General features: G+C 42.0%; 1 protein-coding gene across 4 annotated transcripts in view; it reads right to left on the bottom strand.

The window, feature by feature from the left end:
* Positions 1–15,556, bottom strand: part of MARK1 (microtubule affinity regulating kinase 1) — a 57,458-nt gene extending 41,902 nt beyond the window's left edge. Inside the window, exon 1 of one of the 4 annotated variants that reach the window (XM_056486247.1) lies at positions 15,186–15,556. In XM_056486247.1, coding sequence (XP_056342222.1) covers positions 15,186–15,236 — 51 coding nt within the window. In that variant the 5' untranslated portion in view covers positions 15,237–15,556. Of the gene's footprint in view, positions 1–1,693; positions 1,884–15,185 lie in introns of those variants that run through there. The other 3 variants (XM_056486243.1, XM_056486245.1, XM_056486248.1) reach the window with 3 other exon arrangements.
* Between the last annotated feature and the right edge of the window lie 725 nt (positions 15,557–16,281).

Genomic DNA, 16,281 nt, shown 5'->3' with positions numbered 1-16,281 from the left:
CTTATAAATGAGGCAGCCAGGTCATTTCTTAATCGGCCTCATGAAAGGCAGAAGAAGGGAGACATGAAACAACTTACAGTTCAGGATCATGTCAAGCATATGGACCTTCTCAAGCATCTGCAGGGCTTAAGAAGCAGAAAATGTTTTAATGTCAAAATTCAAAACTGAGGGGAAAGGGCTACTTCTACATTCTAGAGACTGCAATCCTGAAACCTGAGGCTTGCCTCCAGACAAGAAAACAGCAGCAGGAGGCAAGGTTTACTCACAAAAGAGCGACCAGATTAGAGTGTGAAGCATGTCTGACACTCAGGATCAAACAACCACTCTTCTGGGCCAGCTGAGGTTTTCCTACAGAAGGAAAGGACACAGCAGCTAATAGGGACCAGGCTCTGAATTGCAACTTATTCTTCCTCTTAAAGTTTATGAAATGGACTTTTTTCCTTATCCACTGCATACCTATGACAACTCTGGATGAGTCCCTGTGTGGCACGATGACTGCTGAAGCTGATCCAACACTGCTCCCACACCCACACACACACCTACAGCCCCACTACTGCTGGGCTAACAGGACAGACAGACAGCACAGGCAGCCGAGCCAGCCAGACAGACCCTTGCAACTCTGCTGCCAGAGTCACCTTCAGCTCCCTGAGCACATCCACCCCCTGATATCTCCCCTGTAGCAGCACAGCCACAAGGACAAAAGGCAACACCCAGCACTGGAAAGACAGGATCACATCAGCTCTATGTTAAACTCCCGTGGAACTGCGCTATCAGGATGGGAACAACATGGAAAAGAAAACTGATCCCGCTACTTTTCTTGATAATCCAAAGGCAAATTGACACCAGTAGTGAAACTTTAGCTAGGAGATACTTATTCCTATTCCACAACAAGGTAAAAACACACAAGGACTCAGAAAAGAACCAAAACCAACACAAGAAAAATCCCCAAACCAACAAAAACAATCCCACAAACAAGTCAACAGGCTTGCTTACTTGTGTTGCTTAACCTCAGAAGAGCACACAAAGTGAGCTTAAGAAGCTCCCCTTTAGGGATGACACGAGTGAGCAAAGCACTTCAACACTTTGCTACACAAAAGAGAAAGTTCCTCCTCCAGCAAGCTGGACAGTATTTCTAAAGTCTTTATATCCTCATTACTAGATTCATCCAGTGGATCCAATGATGAATTCACCAAGACAGATCACCATCTCATTCTGAAGACTATTTTACCTCAAGGTCTTACTAACTTTCTGAAGTAAAGCCAGTTTCTAAAAAGTGATGAGATGACCAATTAAAATATCCAACCTGATAGCAGTACATACTAATTGATATACACATGTCCTAGAAAAGAAATTGTCTTGGGCAATGCAGGACTCTGCAATGTCTGAGGATTACATCAAGCACTGTTTCAAATGCCATTACCCAATGTTCAGAATGATTTTCCCATAGTCTTTTGATGTTCTCCTTTTAGGGATCTTGGAAGTCTAATCTGAAGAGTATAGAGACTCACCTTAACAATTCTCTTTGTACACTACAGTACATACAAAATAAATGGAACTAGAAGTAATTCTCAAAATTAACTTTTTGCCTGGACAGAAGAGGGGAATAGAAAGCATGGATCTACAGCAGATTAACAAGGCCTACCTCAAGCCCTTCCACAGGGCCTTCAAGGGAGGGCAGAGAATCCTTTCTGACCTGAAGAGCTCTTCCATGGCCTCTTGCACTACAGCACATCAGTTTAGTTTCTCCATGTTCAAGGCTTGATAATATGTGCTGGTCCACTGCTCTGCAGCCAAGGACTTCTGGCATCAGTAGCAAGTCTTGCCCCATAGACTGAGCTGCAGAGGGCGTTAATAGACATCATCTGTCCAGGACATGTTGTTTTCATATTTAAGCCAGAATCTTATCAGACCCAGCATTCTGCAGGTTTTTGGTTGTTTTTTTTTTTTTTTTTTTTTTTTTTCATAAGCATAAGGTTCATTCATAAACATAAGGTTGACTCTGAGGAATAACATTTTCACACAGGAAAACCAGAACACCTTCCTAGAGTAAGCACTTTAGATGGCATGGACATTTCCACTAAGAAGTCTGCACTCCAGCAGCATTCAGCTACAAGAGTTTTGTCTACTGAGAACAGGCTAGCAGAGCGTGACCTGATGGTGGGGGACACAAAGTTAGTTATAAGGACACCACTAAACTTATTTTATGCTTTCAGAAGATCAACTAGGCTTTACAGTAGAGAAAGATTATGACAATGTATCCAAGTCAATTGGCTGGGACAGGGTGAACTCAAACAGCAAAATGAAGAGAGCTTCTGCTGAGTGCTCTCTACCTAGTTTTTCACATAAGTGTTAATTAACACATGAAATAAAATGTCCTCAGTCAGGCGGTAGTAATTATTTATCTTTATCTGGATAATGCTAGACCACATTTCAACTTAGCAAATATATTCCCAGCCTTGCACAGATTTATGCTTAACTTTAAGCTGTCCAAACAGCATCTGGCTCTTGGACCAGCTCCTATCTTATGATCAAAGAGTGAGTTTTTCACAGAGCCCCTTGTTCCTAAACTCACACAACCACCCTGTTTTAACCTTTGGGCTTCAATTATTCATGATCACAAACTACTGCAATGTAGTGCTCCAGAAATACATGCAACTAGGAAGCTAAATTGATACATAGAAAAAAGCAAACTGCAGCAATATTCCTCAAAGATTTTTCGAGGTATGTAATATAGTTGGAAAAAAAAAAAAAGAATAAATTTATTTAGCTGTTTTAAACTGGAAGATACAGTGATACAGTAGATAATGAATACTGACAACCACACATATACAGCAGATAGATGTCAATGTGCTGAATTCAAACTATGGACAGAAATTACACACGAGTGTAACAGGTGTAAAAATCAAGCACAAGAAGAAGAATGAACAAAACTAATTTAACAGATCACATAACGTAATTTGGCTAAGAAGTAAAAGAAAAAAAAATCCCAGGATGCAAATAAAATATTAAAAATAAATATAAAAAATAAATGCAGATACTGCATTTACCCAGACCATTAAAATAACAAGCTAGGAAAATGTGGAACAAATAATGTTCACATATATATAGGTAAATCTTAATAAGACAAGCCAGATAATCTGTGATTAGAGGTTTGAACAAATCTAGTATGTATTCAAAATGAATACAGGCATTAAAATAAGCAGCCAATCCAACAGTAAGAAAGAAGATGTATGACCTTCTCTAGAGTCCTTGACAATCTGTGGGTGAGGGATCCCAGATCCCCAGGTATGGGCTTTACACAACAGCCCAGCTTCAGGCTGTAAAAACCGGGCATTTCAGACTTCTTTATCTAGATGGTGAGACACATCAAATAACCACTAGCAGCAACAGGAGCCTCCAGCCCACCATTAGTAGAGGCAACTCTTGATTCTGTCCCGAGCTGGACATTAAAACAGTTCGGATAATATAAGAGAAGCATGCCTGGAGATCCCCAGCTGAAGTGCCTTAATGAATCAGATGCTCTCTCATATTAAAACAGAAATTAATTTGATTCAGTCTAAAGGAAAGGAAAGTCATAAAAGCAGAGGAAGACACGGGGACCTGAGGGCAATGTCATAGGTGACAGGGATTATACTAACCTCCCTACTGGAAACTGGGAATTTGTCCCCAAACCTTAAAGGAAAGTCATCCCTAAGCAGATTTCAAATCGGCACAACTGGATTTTCCCAAGGCTTAGGATGAGCTGCCAGCAATGTTTTGTTCTCTCTTCCACCACCAATGAGCCAAGGGTCCTTCTCCCACCCACAGTGCTAAAATGCTCCTTGTCTCCTAAAAGATAAGGAAAGCCACAGCATGGTAGAAGAGATGATCACATATCCCTTTATGCAGCATTGCAATCCCTGAATTATCACAGGCTTGCTGGGGAATCTGTTCTTTTCCTTAATTTACCAAACTAACTAGAATGCTCCCAACCTCTGGGGATGACAACTATCGTGTTAAATATCCTTCTCTTTTCATCAAAGAGTTAAAGATTCTATTCATTTTCTCCTGCCTTCCCATGATCTAACAGGTGACCTGAAATCAGGTATAGTTTTAAAGTATATTTCCAGATGTCTTCCTACCCTAACTCCAATATACAAACTGTTCTACCAGGCAATAAACTTAACAGTCCCCCAGTCTTTCTTCTTTTTCTCTGTCTGCCACTCACAGAATTTCATCTTTAATTAAATCAAGACAATATTAGGAAAATGGCTGATTCACCAATAACACTTCACTTGATCATAACTCCAATCTAATATCCAAGTACTGTATTAAATTCAGCTTCTTCAGGTTAGTAATTATTTTGTGAAGGTAATGAAAACAAACAGATTGTTAGAGGAGTCTACTTTGTCTCTTCTACACCATTCCAGAAGGCTTGACACATCTCACTTGAAAATAATTCTATTGAAATGTAATGTTAGACACCACTAGAAAATTAATTTAATGACTAAAGGGGGAAAAGCTTGTACACAATACAAAAACACAAAGTTTTACAAAAGGTCACATAAAAATCTAATAATAACAGCAGCAGCAGTAATAATATGTTATCTTGCAGTATTTAGGAAACATCAAACTTGACTTTTATATGAGTGCTATACTTCTGCAAACAGTGGATGAGCAAGAATAGCTTTCTTAAAAAGGACCTTTAAATGCAATTTTATCAATCTACTTTGCACAGGCTGTGGGATTAGATTTCCCATAGCCCAACTACAAACATTGCTGGAGGCATACATTCTCTGATAATAATTATGTCTTTCACTGACTAATTCCAGCATCTATATTAGTTCAACCCTCATTGCTCATACCAGGTTTGAGGATAAGATTTCACTGGAGTCTGCAGTAGATGGAGCAAGAGTTACACTGTGAAGGGCTTTAATAAATTTTCTTTGTTCATGTGCATCTTATGTCTATCACTGGAAGAAAGAAGTCTAAAAAGCAGCCAGTCTTTTTCATTCAATATCAAATTAAGAAAAACAAATTTGAGAAGATATTATACAGAGGTATATCTGCTAAAGACTACTCAGAACAATATTATTAGTATTTTCTGTATCCATTTCATTGTATTGAATGATTAAAAATGCTATTACTTTGTGAGTCTGATCTTAAGAAAAAAGGCTGATCTTGAGGAAAAAGTACTATTTTAGTCCTCCAAAAAGTAAAGATATATTCTTTGATTTTTTTTTTTTTAAAACCATCAGTAGACTGTCCTTATTATAATGGCAGGGGGAAGAAAATCAGATTACTGTTGGAAAAAATTACTAAATAAAACCCCAAATGCTTTAAAGAATTATATTACCTCAAATCAATAATATTATCTGGAACAAGATATGAGTAAATACATTACACATGTAATCCATTTGTGGAAAACAACCATACCCTCTGTAAGAGCTCAATGTAGCATTTCACAGACTAAGGTTATTTCCATGGCAAAAACAAGACTCCTCTTAACACATAAGATTCTCTGAATTTCTGAGCTATGCCTCTCCTTATTTTAAGTGAAGACAAACATCTAAGAAGTAGAAAGTTACTTACATATGACTGAAGCCAAGCATGCACTCTCAAAAGGAATTTCAGATATTTACTGTTTAAGCACAAGTCATTTACACTGCTGCTACACAGCCTGCAGTACACTCTACCCTCCCCTTCTCCAGCTCTGCAACTCTCATCCATTAAATTCCTCACGTATCTGAGCATATGGAGAAAATCTCTAAGAGAACATGATAAAATTGTATGTACCTATAAGTAATCACTGTGAAGCTTTGGTTACTCTCTGCTCTTATCTGAGAGAAAGAAGCCCAGTAACTTTAGCAGAGTGGAAGGAAGGAAAGGTAGAATGAGGAAAATATGGTCTAACTGATGAATATTTCAAATATTTATAATAATTTTTGCTAATATTTGAAAGAGCCCCCAACACAGAAACAGGTCTTACAACCCACCCACAGCAAAGAATTTTTTCACTCCCTTTAGCTTTACAATTCAGATTATTCCCACATTAAAATGCTCCTTGGGATTCATACTGAAGGGTATTACTTGAAGGATAAACAGGAGCTACAACTACATGGCTTTTATAAAGCTTTGTATTGGGTTTGCTTATGTCATTAAATGAGCAAAACTGGAAAAGATCCCAGAAAGAGTGAGAAACATAAGGAAGCTGGCAATGAGTATGCCAAGCTCCAGCACAAAAGCACGTTAGTAAGCAAAATGGGGAGGAAAACAAAGGGGGTGGGGGGAGTCAGAATGGGAGATTATAGCAAATTGCAGGGGTTTAATGGCCAGCAAATTAATCAGCAGAGTTAACTGGAATCTCAGAAAGATGGATATTGGGTATGTAAGGATAAAGCTGATGTGATGGCAGGTTATAGACTAGCACCAGGTTTAAAATTAAATTGGTCAAATTTTTGAGGGACTAAATAAGAGAAATTATCTATGCAACAACCCTAAGATTATATATAAATGGCCTTTTCCCTTCTGAAAAAAAAGGGCTGCTTGAAGACCAGTAAAAGAAGCTTCATTTTTCTATTACTTTCTTCTTGAGCATTGGGTTAAGATGAAAAAGATAAAACCAACAGTGAGGAAGGGAGGAATCCAAGAGGAAATCTTCCAGAACTTAAAATAGTAGTCTACCCCAGTGACTAAGGCTGAGCCTCTGCTTACAAGGAGGTGTGTGTTTTACTGCACTGTGTTAGGTGTGGGCCCTCCTACAGAAGCACAGCAGAGGCACTACAGGATTTACCACGAGTCTCACCTTAGGCAAGAGTCTTTTCAGCAAGCCCTGCTACTATCCAAATCTCATCTATTTTCTTCAACCACATCTGTCTAATGAAAGATATCATTTCTCTCTAACAACCTTGCCTAATTCTATGTCTGCTTGAGATTTTAAAAGTTATCATGCACTACTTTACTTTATAATACAGAAGCAATTAGACTTTGTCACCAGTAATATTATCATTATCTGCTCTTGCAAAAGACTGCCATGGGCTATCCAGCAACTCTATATGTTCAGCTACATACACCAATGTACCACACAAGTGCTTTCATCAGAGGTGAAATAAAGTTCTGTCTTATTATTCAACATAACACAACTGTGCATATTTAAAACATGGTTCTGCAACTCAGGTGGACAAAACTCCTTATGTTTGATCACTTGAAATACATAATAAGTTTGGACATAATTCTCTGCTTTGATTAACATTCTTCTACTTTTGTGAATTCTACAGGTGTTTAAATAAAAACCAGGACAATTATTCTGCTTCTTCCCAGCACATCAGTAGGATCCCAGTGAACAAGGCAGAGGCTGGTCCGAAGTCACAAACCTGATTCACTGTGACCTCAGTAAAACTCCATTACATGTAACAACCCTTAACCTCGTGCTGTGAATACACATATCAGTGTGCTGCCATTCAATGCTCTTTTAGATTGGGTATACATCTTGGAAATATAAAACAATTACTCCGTCTAAAGCTTATTGTAACCAAGAGTCCTCCTTCTGAGATACTGTCTGGCTTTTGAAGAAGCCAAGTGTGAAGAAAAAGAAACCTTTTCTTCAATACACATTGTGTTGCTGTATTTTATATTTAGGTCTCTATAAGAAGCATACACTTTTATAAAACAGTGCTAACTGAAATAGTTTGCACACCAAGGGACAGAATTCATTGAGCACTTAAATCTTGAACAGCCATGAAGGCTTCTATACAAAAGTCATCTTAATTGTAAGGTACATTAATGCCAACCAAACAAGTGGAATGCAGGCCACTTCTCATTTTGACATCACAGCCCATACCTAAGGTGTCCCACAAGCATAGGAACAGCAAGCTAAAAAAAGGAAAAATACTTTTTCCTGAAACCATACACCAACAAACAGAAGAATAGGAGAGCTTGAAAACACACATTCATTCCAGCAAGACAGCCTGCTTTCCACAAGGATTTAAGCAATGTGAAGTGATAGTTCATCAGCTGTCCTGATAAGATGGAGAATTTTAGAATAACATAATGATCTTTCACTCTACAGAGACGCCAAAGAAACCTGTGCTTTGGGGTTTCACATAAATACAACTATTGATCAATCATTAGACACTAAGCTGTGGAAGTGTTCTGTGAGCATGTCTGGTTCATTGCTTTTAAGGTTAATTGTAGCCCAGCTGAATTTTACTGTGCAAGCACCCTACTACAACTGTGAGCATATGTCTCTCAGCAGAAGTTGCTGTTTTCTTTGAAAGCACACAAAAAGAAATCCCTGAAAAAAAAATGCTTATGTTTAAAAAAAAAAAAAAAAACAAAACAAAACACCCCAACAAACCAACTAACCTTTTTTTTTTTTTCAAACTGCCATCTCAGATCAAAAAGAAGCAGGATTACAACAAGCATGGAGTGTGATTTCAAATGCTCTTGCCTTCAACTATTTTCCCACAATAGCTGCACAGTATGTTTGGTCACCACTTTAGAAATAAAAGTTGAAACACTCATAGGGAAATGTACTTTAAAAACAAGGGCCATTTTAGCATCTTGGAATTTTTAAACCTTAGATTCACTAGGATGCTCACCAAAACAATCCAAGCTGAATCATCACATACAGCTATGAAGTCTCAAACTGACCTTGAGATCTCAACAAGCGTTTGATTTTGCTATTTTACTAAGTTATTCACAGAAAAACAAAGATGATTCATTCTTACATGAAATACAAGTGGTCCAATTTAAAGCTCGGTTTAGCACTGAGCACAGAGAAAGCACCAAAGAAAAGCTAATTGTCAATATGAAAGAAGAGAAATGCTAACAATTAATCAGGCTTGGTAGCTGATGTGGAGAAAAAGCTACTTATTAAAACTCAGATTGAGTTGCATTATATTCATTATACTGAACAATGTGAATGTTTCGATGAAACTTTCCTGTTTTCATGGTTGTTTTCATAAACAGTCAACTGTTGAAAACATTTCTTCCTAATTTACCACTATCTAGAGTAGAGTAAACATTCAAGAATCAAGACCCCAAAAAATTGTGAAATCCTAACAAAATTTTTGCCTATTCTGAAATTCCAGAAAGATTAAAAAAACACAACAACAAATCCAACCAGAAAAAGCATGCATTGTGTTTCCAACAAAAACAACAAAATAGATGGTGTCATGACCACAACATAAATAAGCTAAATTTGAAACTTGTCACTGTCTGCAGCAGCTTACAAGTAGTATGTTTAACCTGGAGGGCAGCACAGACTGTAAACATGCATTTTAAAATAATGGACAGGCTAAAGTTACTAAAAGATGAAATCCAAAAAGAAGTGATAAAATGCTTTCTCTCCGATATTGCAACACAGGAAAAGTTTGCATAAGCTCTCAAGTTGTGAGTAAGCCAATCTGTAAGAAACCTGTCTTCAGGCTTCAGTTGCCACTATAGTTTTCTAGCTCCACATTAATTGTAAAATCATCTCCTTACAAGATAGCTTCTTAATGATTCTGCTCTACTGGAACACTGTTTAAAGTTCTCTCAAGCATCAGGAAGATATTAAGGTCAGGTCTATCTGAATTCTGAGAACAAGAAGAAAAACTCCACAAGAGCAAATACAAATCACTGATTGAGAATATAATTTTAGAGAAATCACAGTATCTGCACTTAAAAATTAAGTGACTATTTTTTCTGTGTTTAAACTATTGATATTAATTAGAAGCTGGGAGGAGATTGCTCTGCTGAGCAACAGCAATTGTGATGGTAGAAACCGAACACGTTTATAGTAGAAATATTAGATTGTAAGTGTAATCAGGTGTCATGGGGGAAAAATCCTGCCTTCACTGATGACTGAAACATTTAAAGAGCAGAGATAAAAAAATGCTGAAAAATCTCAATATAAATAGTAAACTTATAGGATCAGAAATATACAATAGTAAAGACTCCACTGGTCAGTTTTCCTAGAACATATTCTCCTTGTTCTAGTTCACTGTTTAAGTCCACTGACCATGTAAGTATAGTTTTCAGAACATCAACCACAAACAATCTAACTTTATGTTTACCTATGAACCTCAAAACCCCTGAAGTATGAAGTGAAACAAGTACTACAAGCAAACTGCATTAACTCTTTCTGAACTTTAACACTGCACACTCATTTGTGGTGCCCAGAAAGAACACTGAACCACGAACATTTTCAGTGCTTTGTACTAAAATATTCCTCTCTGCATAAAGAAAATGAAACTAAATATGCATATCACCTGTCCCATTATTCTCTCTGATCCACATGGAAGGTTAACTTCAAAATGAACCTTGCTCTCTCCATGCATAGTGCTCTAGCTCAGCACATTTTCCCTCCACAACATAGGAGCTCACTCCAGATGTGAAGTAAAACAACAACAATAAAAAGTCTGCATAGAGGAAACACAAACCTTCAAAATAAGATTAGGAGCACATACCCTCTTTGTACCATTCAAACAAACATAGAACCTAATGGTGTATTTATGACCAAGGAAAATAAACTTGCAAGGAAAAAACAGGCATTCTTCACTTTGCTCAAGTCCATCTCCTGTGGATAAGAAAGATACAGCTGTACTCTTGAACCCATAAGGTTTGGAAATCAGGCCATTCTTCTGCTTAAGGCACTGAAGGAAGGAATTCTTGTCAGATACTTTCTCCCACGCCCCCTCTGTCCAAATCAAAACCATGTGTTCTTATTGTGCAAAAGCAAATCCAGAAGGAAAAAAGAAATTAAAAAAAAAAAAAACAACCCAGAAAGAAATTAAACATGGTATAATCATTATCATCCCAACTTGACCACTTCATCCTATCCTCTTATCTCTTACCCTGTTCAAGTTCATGCCTCTTTAAAATGCAGCTGTCTCATAGGGTCCCCTGTCAGAAAGGCATCCATAACCACACCCACTTGAGGTGCAGCCCAGATGTCACCATCCCATAGCCAACCCACAAATGGGTGTGCAAGTATCAAAGTTTCAGTTATTTGTATGATAATGAAGCAAATCACATGACCACAGGTCACTGGTTCATCCTTCTTAAATCTTCCCCGGTCACGACATCTCAAGCATTCTCACATAGCACTGCCTAGGTAAGACAAGCCACAATTCCCACACTCCTCCTCTACTCTGGCCAGTTACCATCCAGCACTCCTGCCTTGTTTGCTCCTTCTTCCATAGTAAACATGTCAGATGGCTCCAGCAGAATTAAACAACTCTGAGGTATTTGAAAAGTACAAAACACAAAAATACCTTAAAACTTAGCTAGATAGGTGAGACCATAGCACAAGTAAACAGCAAAACCTTCATAGATAATAGTAATACCTTCCAAAGTTTAAATTACACTAACTATAGAAGAAAAAAATCATGTATTCTTGTGCCAGACTAAGAGGTCCTTATGTCAGAAAAAGCAGACTACTTTCAGCATTCTCATTCTTATTAACTTTACTAAAAGTACTATACAGCAAGCAGTATAGAGCCAACTGTTGAATCTCAGCCTTTTCTTACAGAGCTCCCCAAAAACATCTAAGAGGATATATTACCTATGTATTTGTTCTCTTTTGCCTTAATTCAGGAAAACTACGCCTCAATTTAATGACACAATACAAGGCAACACATTATGAAGGGAAAAACATAAAAGCCCCTCTTTCCTCAATTAATACCAACTCAATGAAAACAGAAGAGATACTCTAGCTCAAAGCTTTTGATTCCTGTCCTTCTCTTCTTCCAGCAACAGCAGATGGAAAGCTCAGTTCACCCAAACTAACCCCAAGTGCAATTGTTTGAATGTACTGATACACTACCTGTCACAGCCAACGAAAAATGTATCAAGAGGAGGCTGCAAACAGTTACATGTACAAAATCAAAACACTGGGAAATTATTATTTTGAATGCTGCTCTTGCTCCTCACTTGAAAAAATAAATCCAGTAATACATATGAAAATACAGTACTGCCTCCCATTAATTTCCCCAAGATTCCCAATAAACTGTTAGTAAGAATAAGTGTTAGCCATAATCTACTTTGCTTCTTCAAACATAGCTTTCGTGAACAAGAAATAACATTTCCAGTGAAAAGTATTTATGGACATATGCTAGGGAAGCTAAACATAGCCTGGGAGATGTCAGGAATAGCAAAAAGGCAAAGAAAAGAAAAAGAGTGTGAAGCTCCACAGGACAGACCTATCAGTTACATACACACTGATGCTTCCCAGGCCCTGGCTCCCTCCACCTGTTGTCTGTCCCTTGCTGCCAGTTCCTGTTCTTTTCACTCCAGCTTTCTGATAAGACTTTATCAAGTAATATGCTGCCTGATCTTATCCCTTCTAAAATATTTTCAAAGGGCACTGTGGGACAAAAGGCACAAGGCATTACAGAAACAAGCAAGTTTTTCACCCATCAGGAACTCCTGTAATTCCTCAAGGAATGTATATTCTAATGATAGGTGCTATATCCAGTATTATAATTTTTTGTCAAATGATAACACAAATGCTTGCACAATCACTGAGAAAAGCAGACATTAAAATTTTATTTGTTTTCTATTTCAAAGTACTGAAATCAGCTGCCAAGAGACAGGGGGTGGTGGTGGCAGGGTAGCTCCCCACAATTTCATACAACAACCTCAGCCCACGTGCAGAGCACAGCTGGACAGACATGCAGGGTTTTATCAAAAGCATCAGTCAGCTCTCTCTGGGATACAGAGCTCCAGTTTGTCCCTTGGGAGTCACACAATGGAGCATACTGCGAGATGGGAGATGGCCACATGCACCAGATGGAAGAAAAGAGCCTTTCCTGAAGATCACCATTAGCTGCTCAGGAGAGCTTTGCTAATATACATACTGGAGAACTGGAAATATGCACTACAAAGAGGAACTTTTTTACCAGGCCAAAACCTGCTCCTTAATTTCTCATTCTTTCCAATTACTTCTCCCTTTAGTTAAAACTTCTCACCACCTTGGTTACACAGATCTTACTAGCTTGAGTTTGTCTATCATGAGCCACAAGCATTAACAGTTCCCCCAGTCCATTAGTGTTTATTAGCAGAAGGAATCACATTAAAAGTAATTTAAGAGTCTCACCTCACCCTCACAGAATCCATTTTAAATCATGGAATGCTGCTGATCAGGAAGTCAGCAACAGACCACCTACTCCTCCTCCATCCTACATCTGCCACTTTAGCCCAAGGTCTGATGTAAGAGACACCACGGGTAGCAAGGACGGCTCCTGAGGCTGCCCAACAGGCAGAGCTCAAAGTCTCTGCTCCAAAATCCTGTGGACTCCCACTAATGACACCAAAGGAGTAACTCTGTGCAGATCAGGCAACTGCACAGATCTTTGGTGCTTCTCTGGCTACAAGATTATATTCATTAGTTAAGGTTCCAGACTTACACCAAGGTTTTCAGAAGCAAATGTAGAATTCAGAGTATTCTGATACCCTGTACAAACCTGGGTGTTTCAGATACCCAATGCACTCTCTGAAATTACAATAATAAAAAAATAACACTTACTATTCCTTAGGTGTCAAAATTGAGCACTCACAAGTAGCAGAATATTTTCTAAATTAATTACCAACACTGAAGTTTTCACTCCATAAAGATAACAATATTTGAAAATGCTTCCATTTGCCTTGTGTAAATTGTGCAAGTCTTATGGGCTGTAGTACTGGATATATACATAAATATTTCTTATCCTTTCCTGTCATTTATCTCTCATCTACATTCCTATATACATTTGAAATAGAGACTCATAAGTAACATGCATCATGTAAACTTGGACTTTATCATTTAATTAAATCTAAATTTTCATCCTAAGGATTTGCTTTTGTTCTTACAGTAACACAGAACTCATCAGTCCATGAAGTGTAAGGACAGACCAAACACATTTATTTCCTTTAACTAGTAATAAGTCTGATATCACTGTATCAATTAAACTACTGAGTGAATGATACTAAAAGCTCAAAATAATTCACCACACTAGGGTTTCACTTCTCTAGCTGCATCACCTATTTCTGTTACCTTTGTCTTCCAAATCATGTTCTTACACTCACTTTTCATTTCATGTCAGTCAGTAACCTATTCAGAAGGCACTACTGCTTGGGCATGTACAGTAACAAACCTTAGGAGCTCCTGCTACTAGCCAGAACGAGTATGGAATAGACTGATGTACTACAAGCAAACACCTTCTTCAAGGCATTTCAGCCCACTAGGCCATCTTCCTTCCTTTCTTACCAATCACTTTCCACACAAATAGAAGGTGGGTATGACTGCATATATTACGTTTCCTATGACTCCTTTTCCCCCTCCATCTGCCACCTTCCCAAAGGTAATTAAGGATACACATTGCAAACAATACTGCTTTTAACACTGATCCTCTCACCTAAGAGGAAAATTTCACACCTCCCACACTACCACCTATGTAAATAATCACCACTGATGGACAGGACCAGACATGGTCCAACATTCCTCAGGTACACCGTCTATCATAGCCAAGACTGGCTATTTTCTATGGAAGACCACCACCCCCCACTCTACCGAGTCGGGGCAGAGCAGAGGAGACCGCAAAGATATTTAAACAGAACACAAAGGAAGATACAATGAACTCGGGAAAAACCAAGGACACGACCACAGCCTCTCTCAGAGGCAACACAAAGCAAAGCAGAGGGAGGAATACAACAACACCAGGGACCGTCTTGGAAGTGCAAACCGAACAAAGAGCAAGTACCGCCGAACCCCCAAAGGTGAGGCAAGGCCAAGCGCCAGCCGCTCCGACAGCCCACAAGTGGATCTCCCGAGGCAGGCGCGGAGGTGCCGTGCGGGGGCCGCCCTAAGGCGGGGCACCCCGGCTGCCGCCCGCAGGGGCCGCAGGCCTCTCGCCGCCGGGGGCCGCAGCCAGCAGCCCGTGTGCGCCGGCAGCCGAGGACATATAAGGGCAGCCCGGCCCGGCCCAGCCCAGCCCGGCCCGGCCCAAGAGCGCGGGAAGGGGCTGCGGGAGAGCTCCCCGCGGGAGGCCCGGGGCCGCGGGCGGGCTGGGGCGACGTGGAGCGCGGCGGGCCGGACCCGCCCCGGCAGCGCCGCATGGAGGAGCCCGGAGCGGGGGCAGACGGCGGAGCCGGCCCGGCGCTCGGCACGGCCGCGGCCCGCCCGCCCCTGGGGCACCGGGGAGAGGCGGAGGGAGGCAGGAGGGGGGTCCCGGCGCGGCACTCACGTTCTCCGTGTCCCGCTCATTGACGGTGGGCAGCGGCGTGCGGGTGGACATGGTGCGGGCCGCGGCGGCGCCGCGCCCGGCGCTCCGAGGGGAGAGGCCGCTCCTAGGCCTCGGCGGAGCCCGCCCGCCGCCCCCGCCGGCAGCCGGGCGCACACGGCGGGACGCGGGGCCTCCTGCCCGCTACGCGCCCGACGCCATCGCCTCGCCCGACCGCCTGGCTGTCCCTCCGCCCGCCTCGCCGCCGCCGGGCTCCGCGCAGCTCGGCCGCCGGCTCCTCCTCCTCCCCCGCCCTCCTGCCCGCTCAGGTGAGCGACCGGCAGCGCAGGGGGGCCGCGGCGCCTCCTCGCAGCATCCGGCGGCGGCACCAACTCCGCCTCGCTCCCTCCCCGCTTCTCCCCTCCTCCTCCGCCTCCTCCTCCTCCTCCTCCTGCCCGCCCCCGCCCCGCAGGAAGCGCCGGGCGGTGCGGGCGGGCGGGCGCTGCTGTGGCGCCAGCGCCGCTGTGGCCGCGGCTCCGTCACGGCCCGGCGTGGGTGGGGGCCGGGCGGGAGCGCGCCCTGGGCCCGGGGCTGAAGCGATGTGGGACCTCACAGTCAGTAAGAGACAGGACTGACCTATTGTCTGTGGTGACCAGTGGCAGGACCCGAGAGAATGGCCCGGAGCTCCGTTAGGGCAGTTTAGGTTGGCTGCCAGGAGGTCACCCAGAGGTGCTTGGGCACTGGAACGGGCTCCCCGGGGAGGTGGGCACAGCACGAGCCTCATAGAGTTCCAAAAGCTTTAGGACAGCGCTTTCAGGCACACGGTGTGTCTCGGGACTGTCCTGTGCAGGCCCAGGAGTGGGACTCGATGATCCCTGTGGGTCCGTTCCAGCTCGGCACAGCCTGTGCTGCTTGGGACAGGTGAGATGCTGCGCCGAGGGCAGGGCGGGCGCAGAGCCCGGTCAGGGCCCTCGGGCACCGGGCGTGTCCCTCAGCCTGGCACGGCGGAGAGGCCTCGGAGGGACCAGCGGGGATCGGCCTCTCGCTGCTTTGGGGAGCCCCAAGCTCCCTGAGTGGGCTGTGGGACAGAGCCCGTGGGCTGCCGGGCTGCTGGTGTTGG

The sequence above is a fragment of the Oenanthe melanoleuca genome, chromosome 3 (assembly GCF_029582105.1).
Source record: "Oenanthe melanoleuca isolate GR-GAL-2019-014 chromosome 3, OMel1.0, whole genome shotgun sequence".
In the NCBI taxonomy this organism is placed as follows: Eukaryota; Metazoa; Chordata; class Aves; order Passeriformes; family Muscicapidae; genus Oenanthe; species Oenanthe melanoleuca.
The sequence above is the reverse complement of the archived record's forward strand: the minus strand, read 5'-3'. Positions and strand labels throughout refer to the sequence as shown.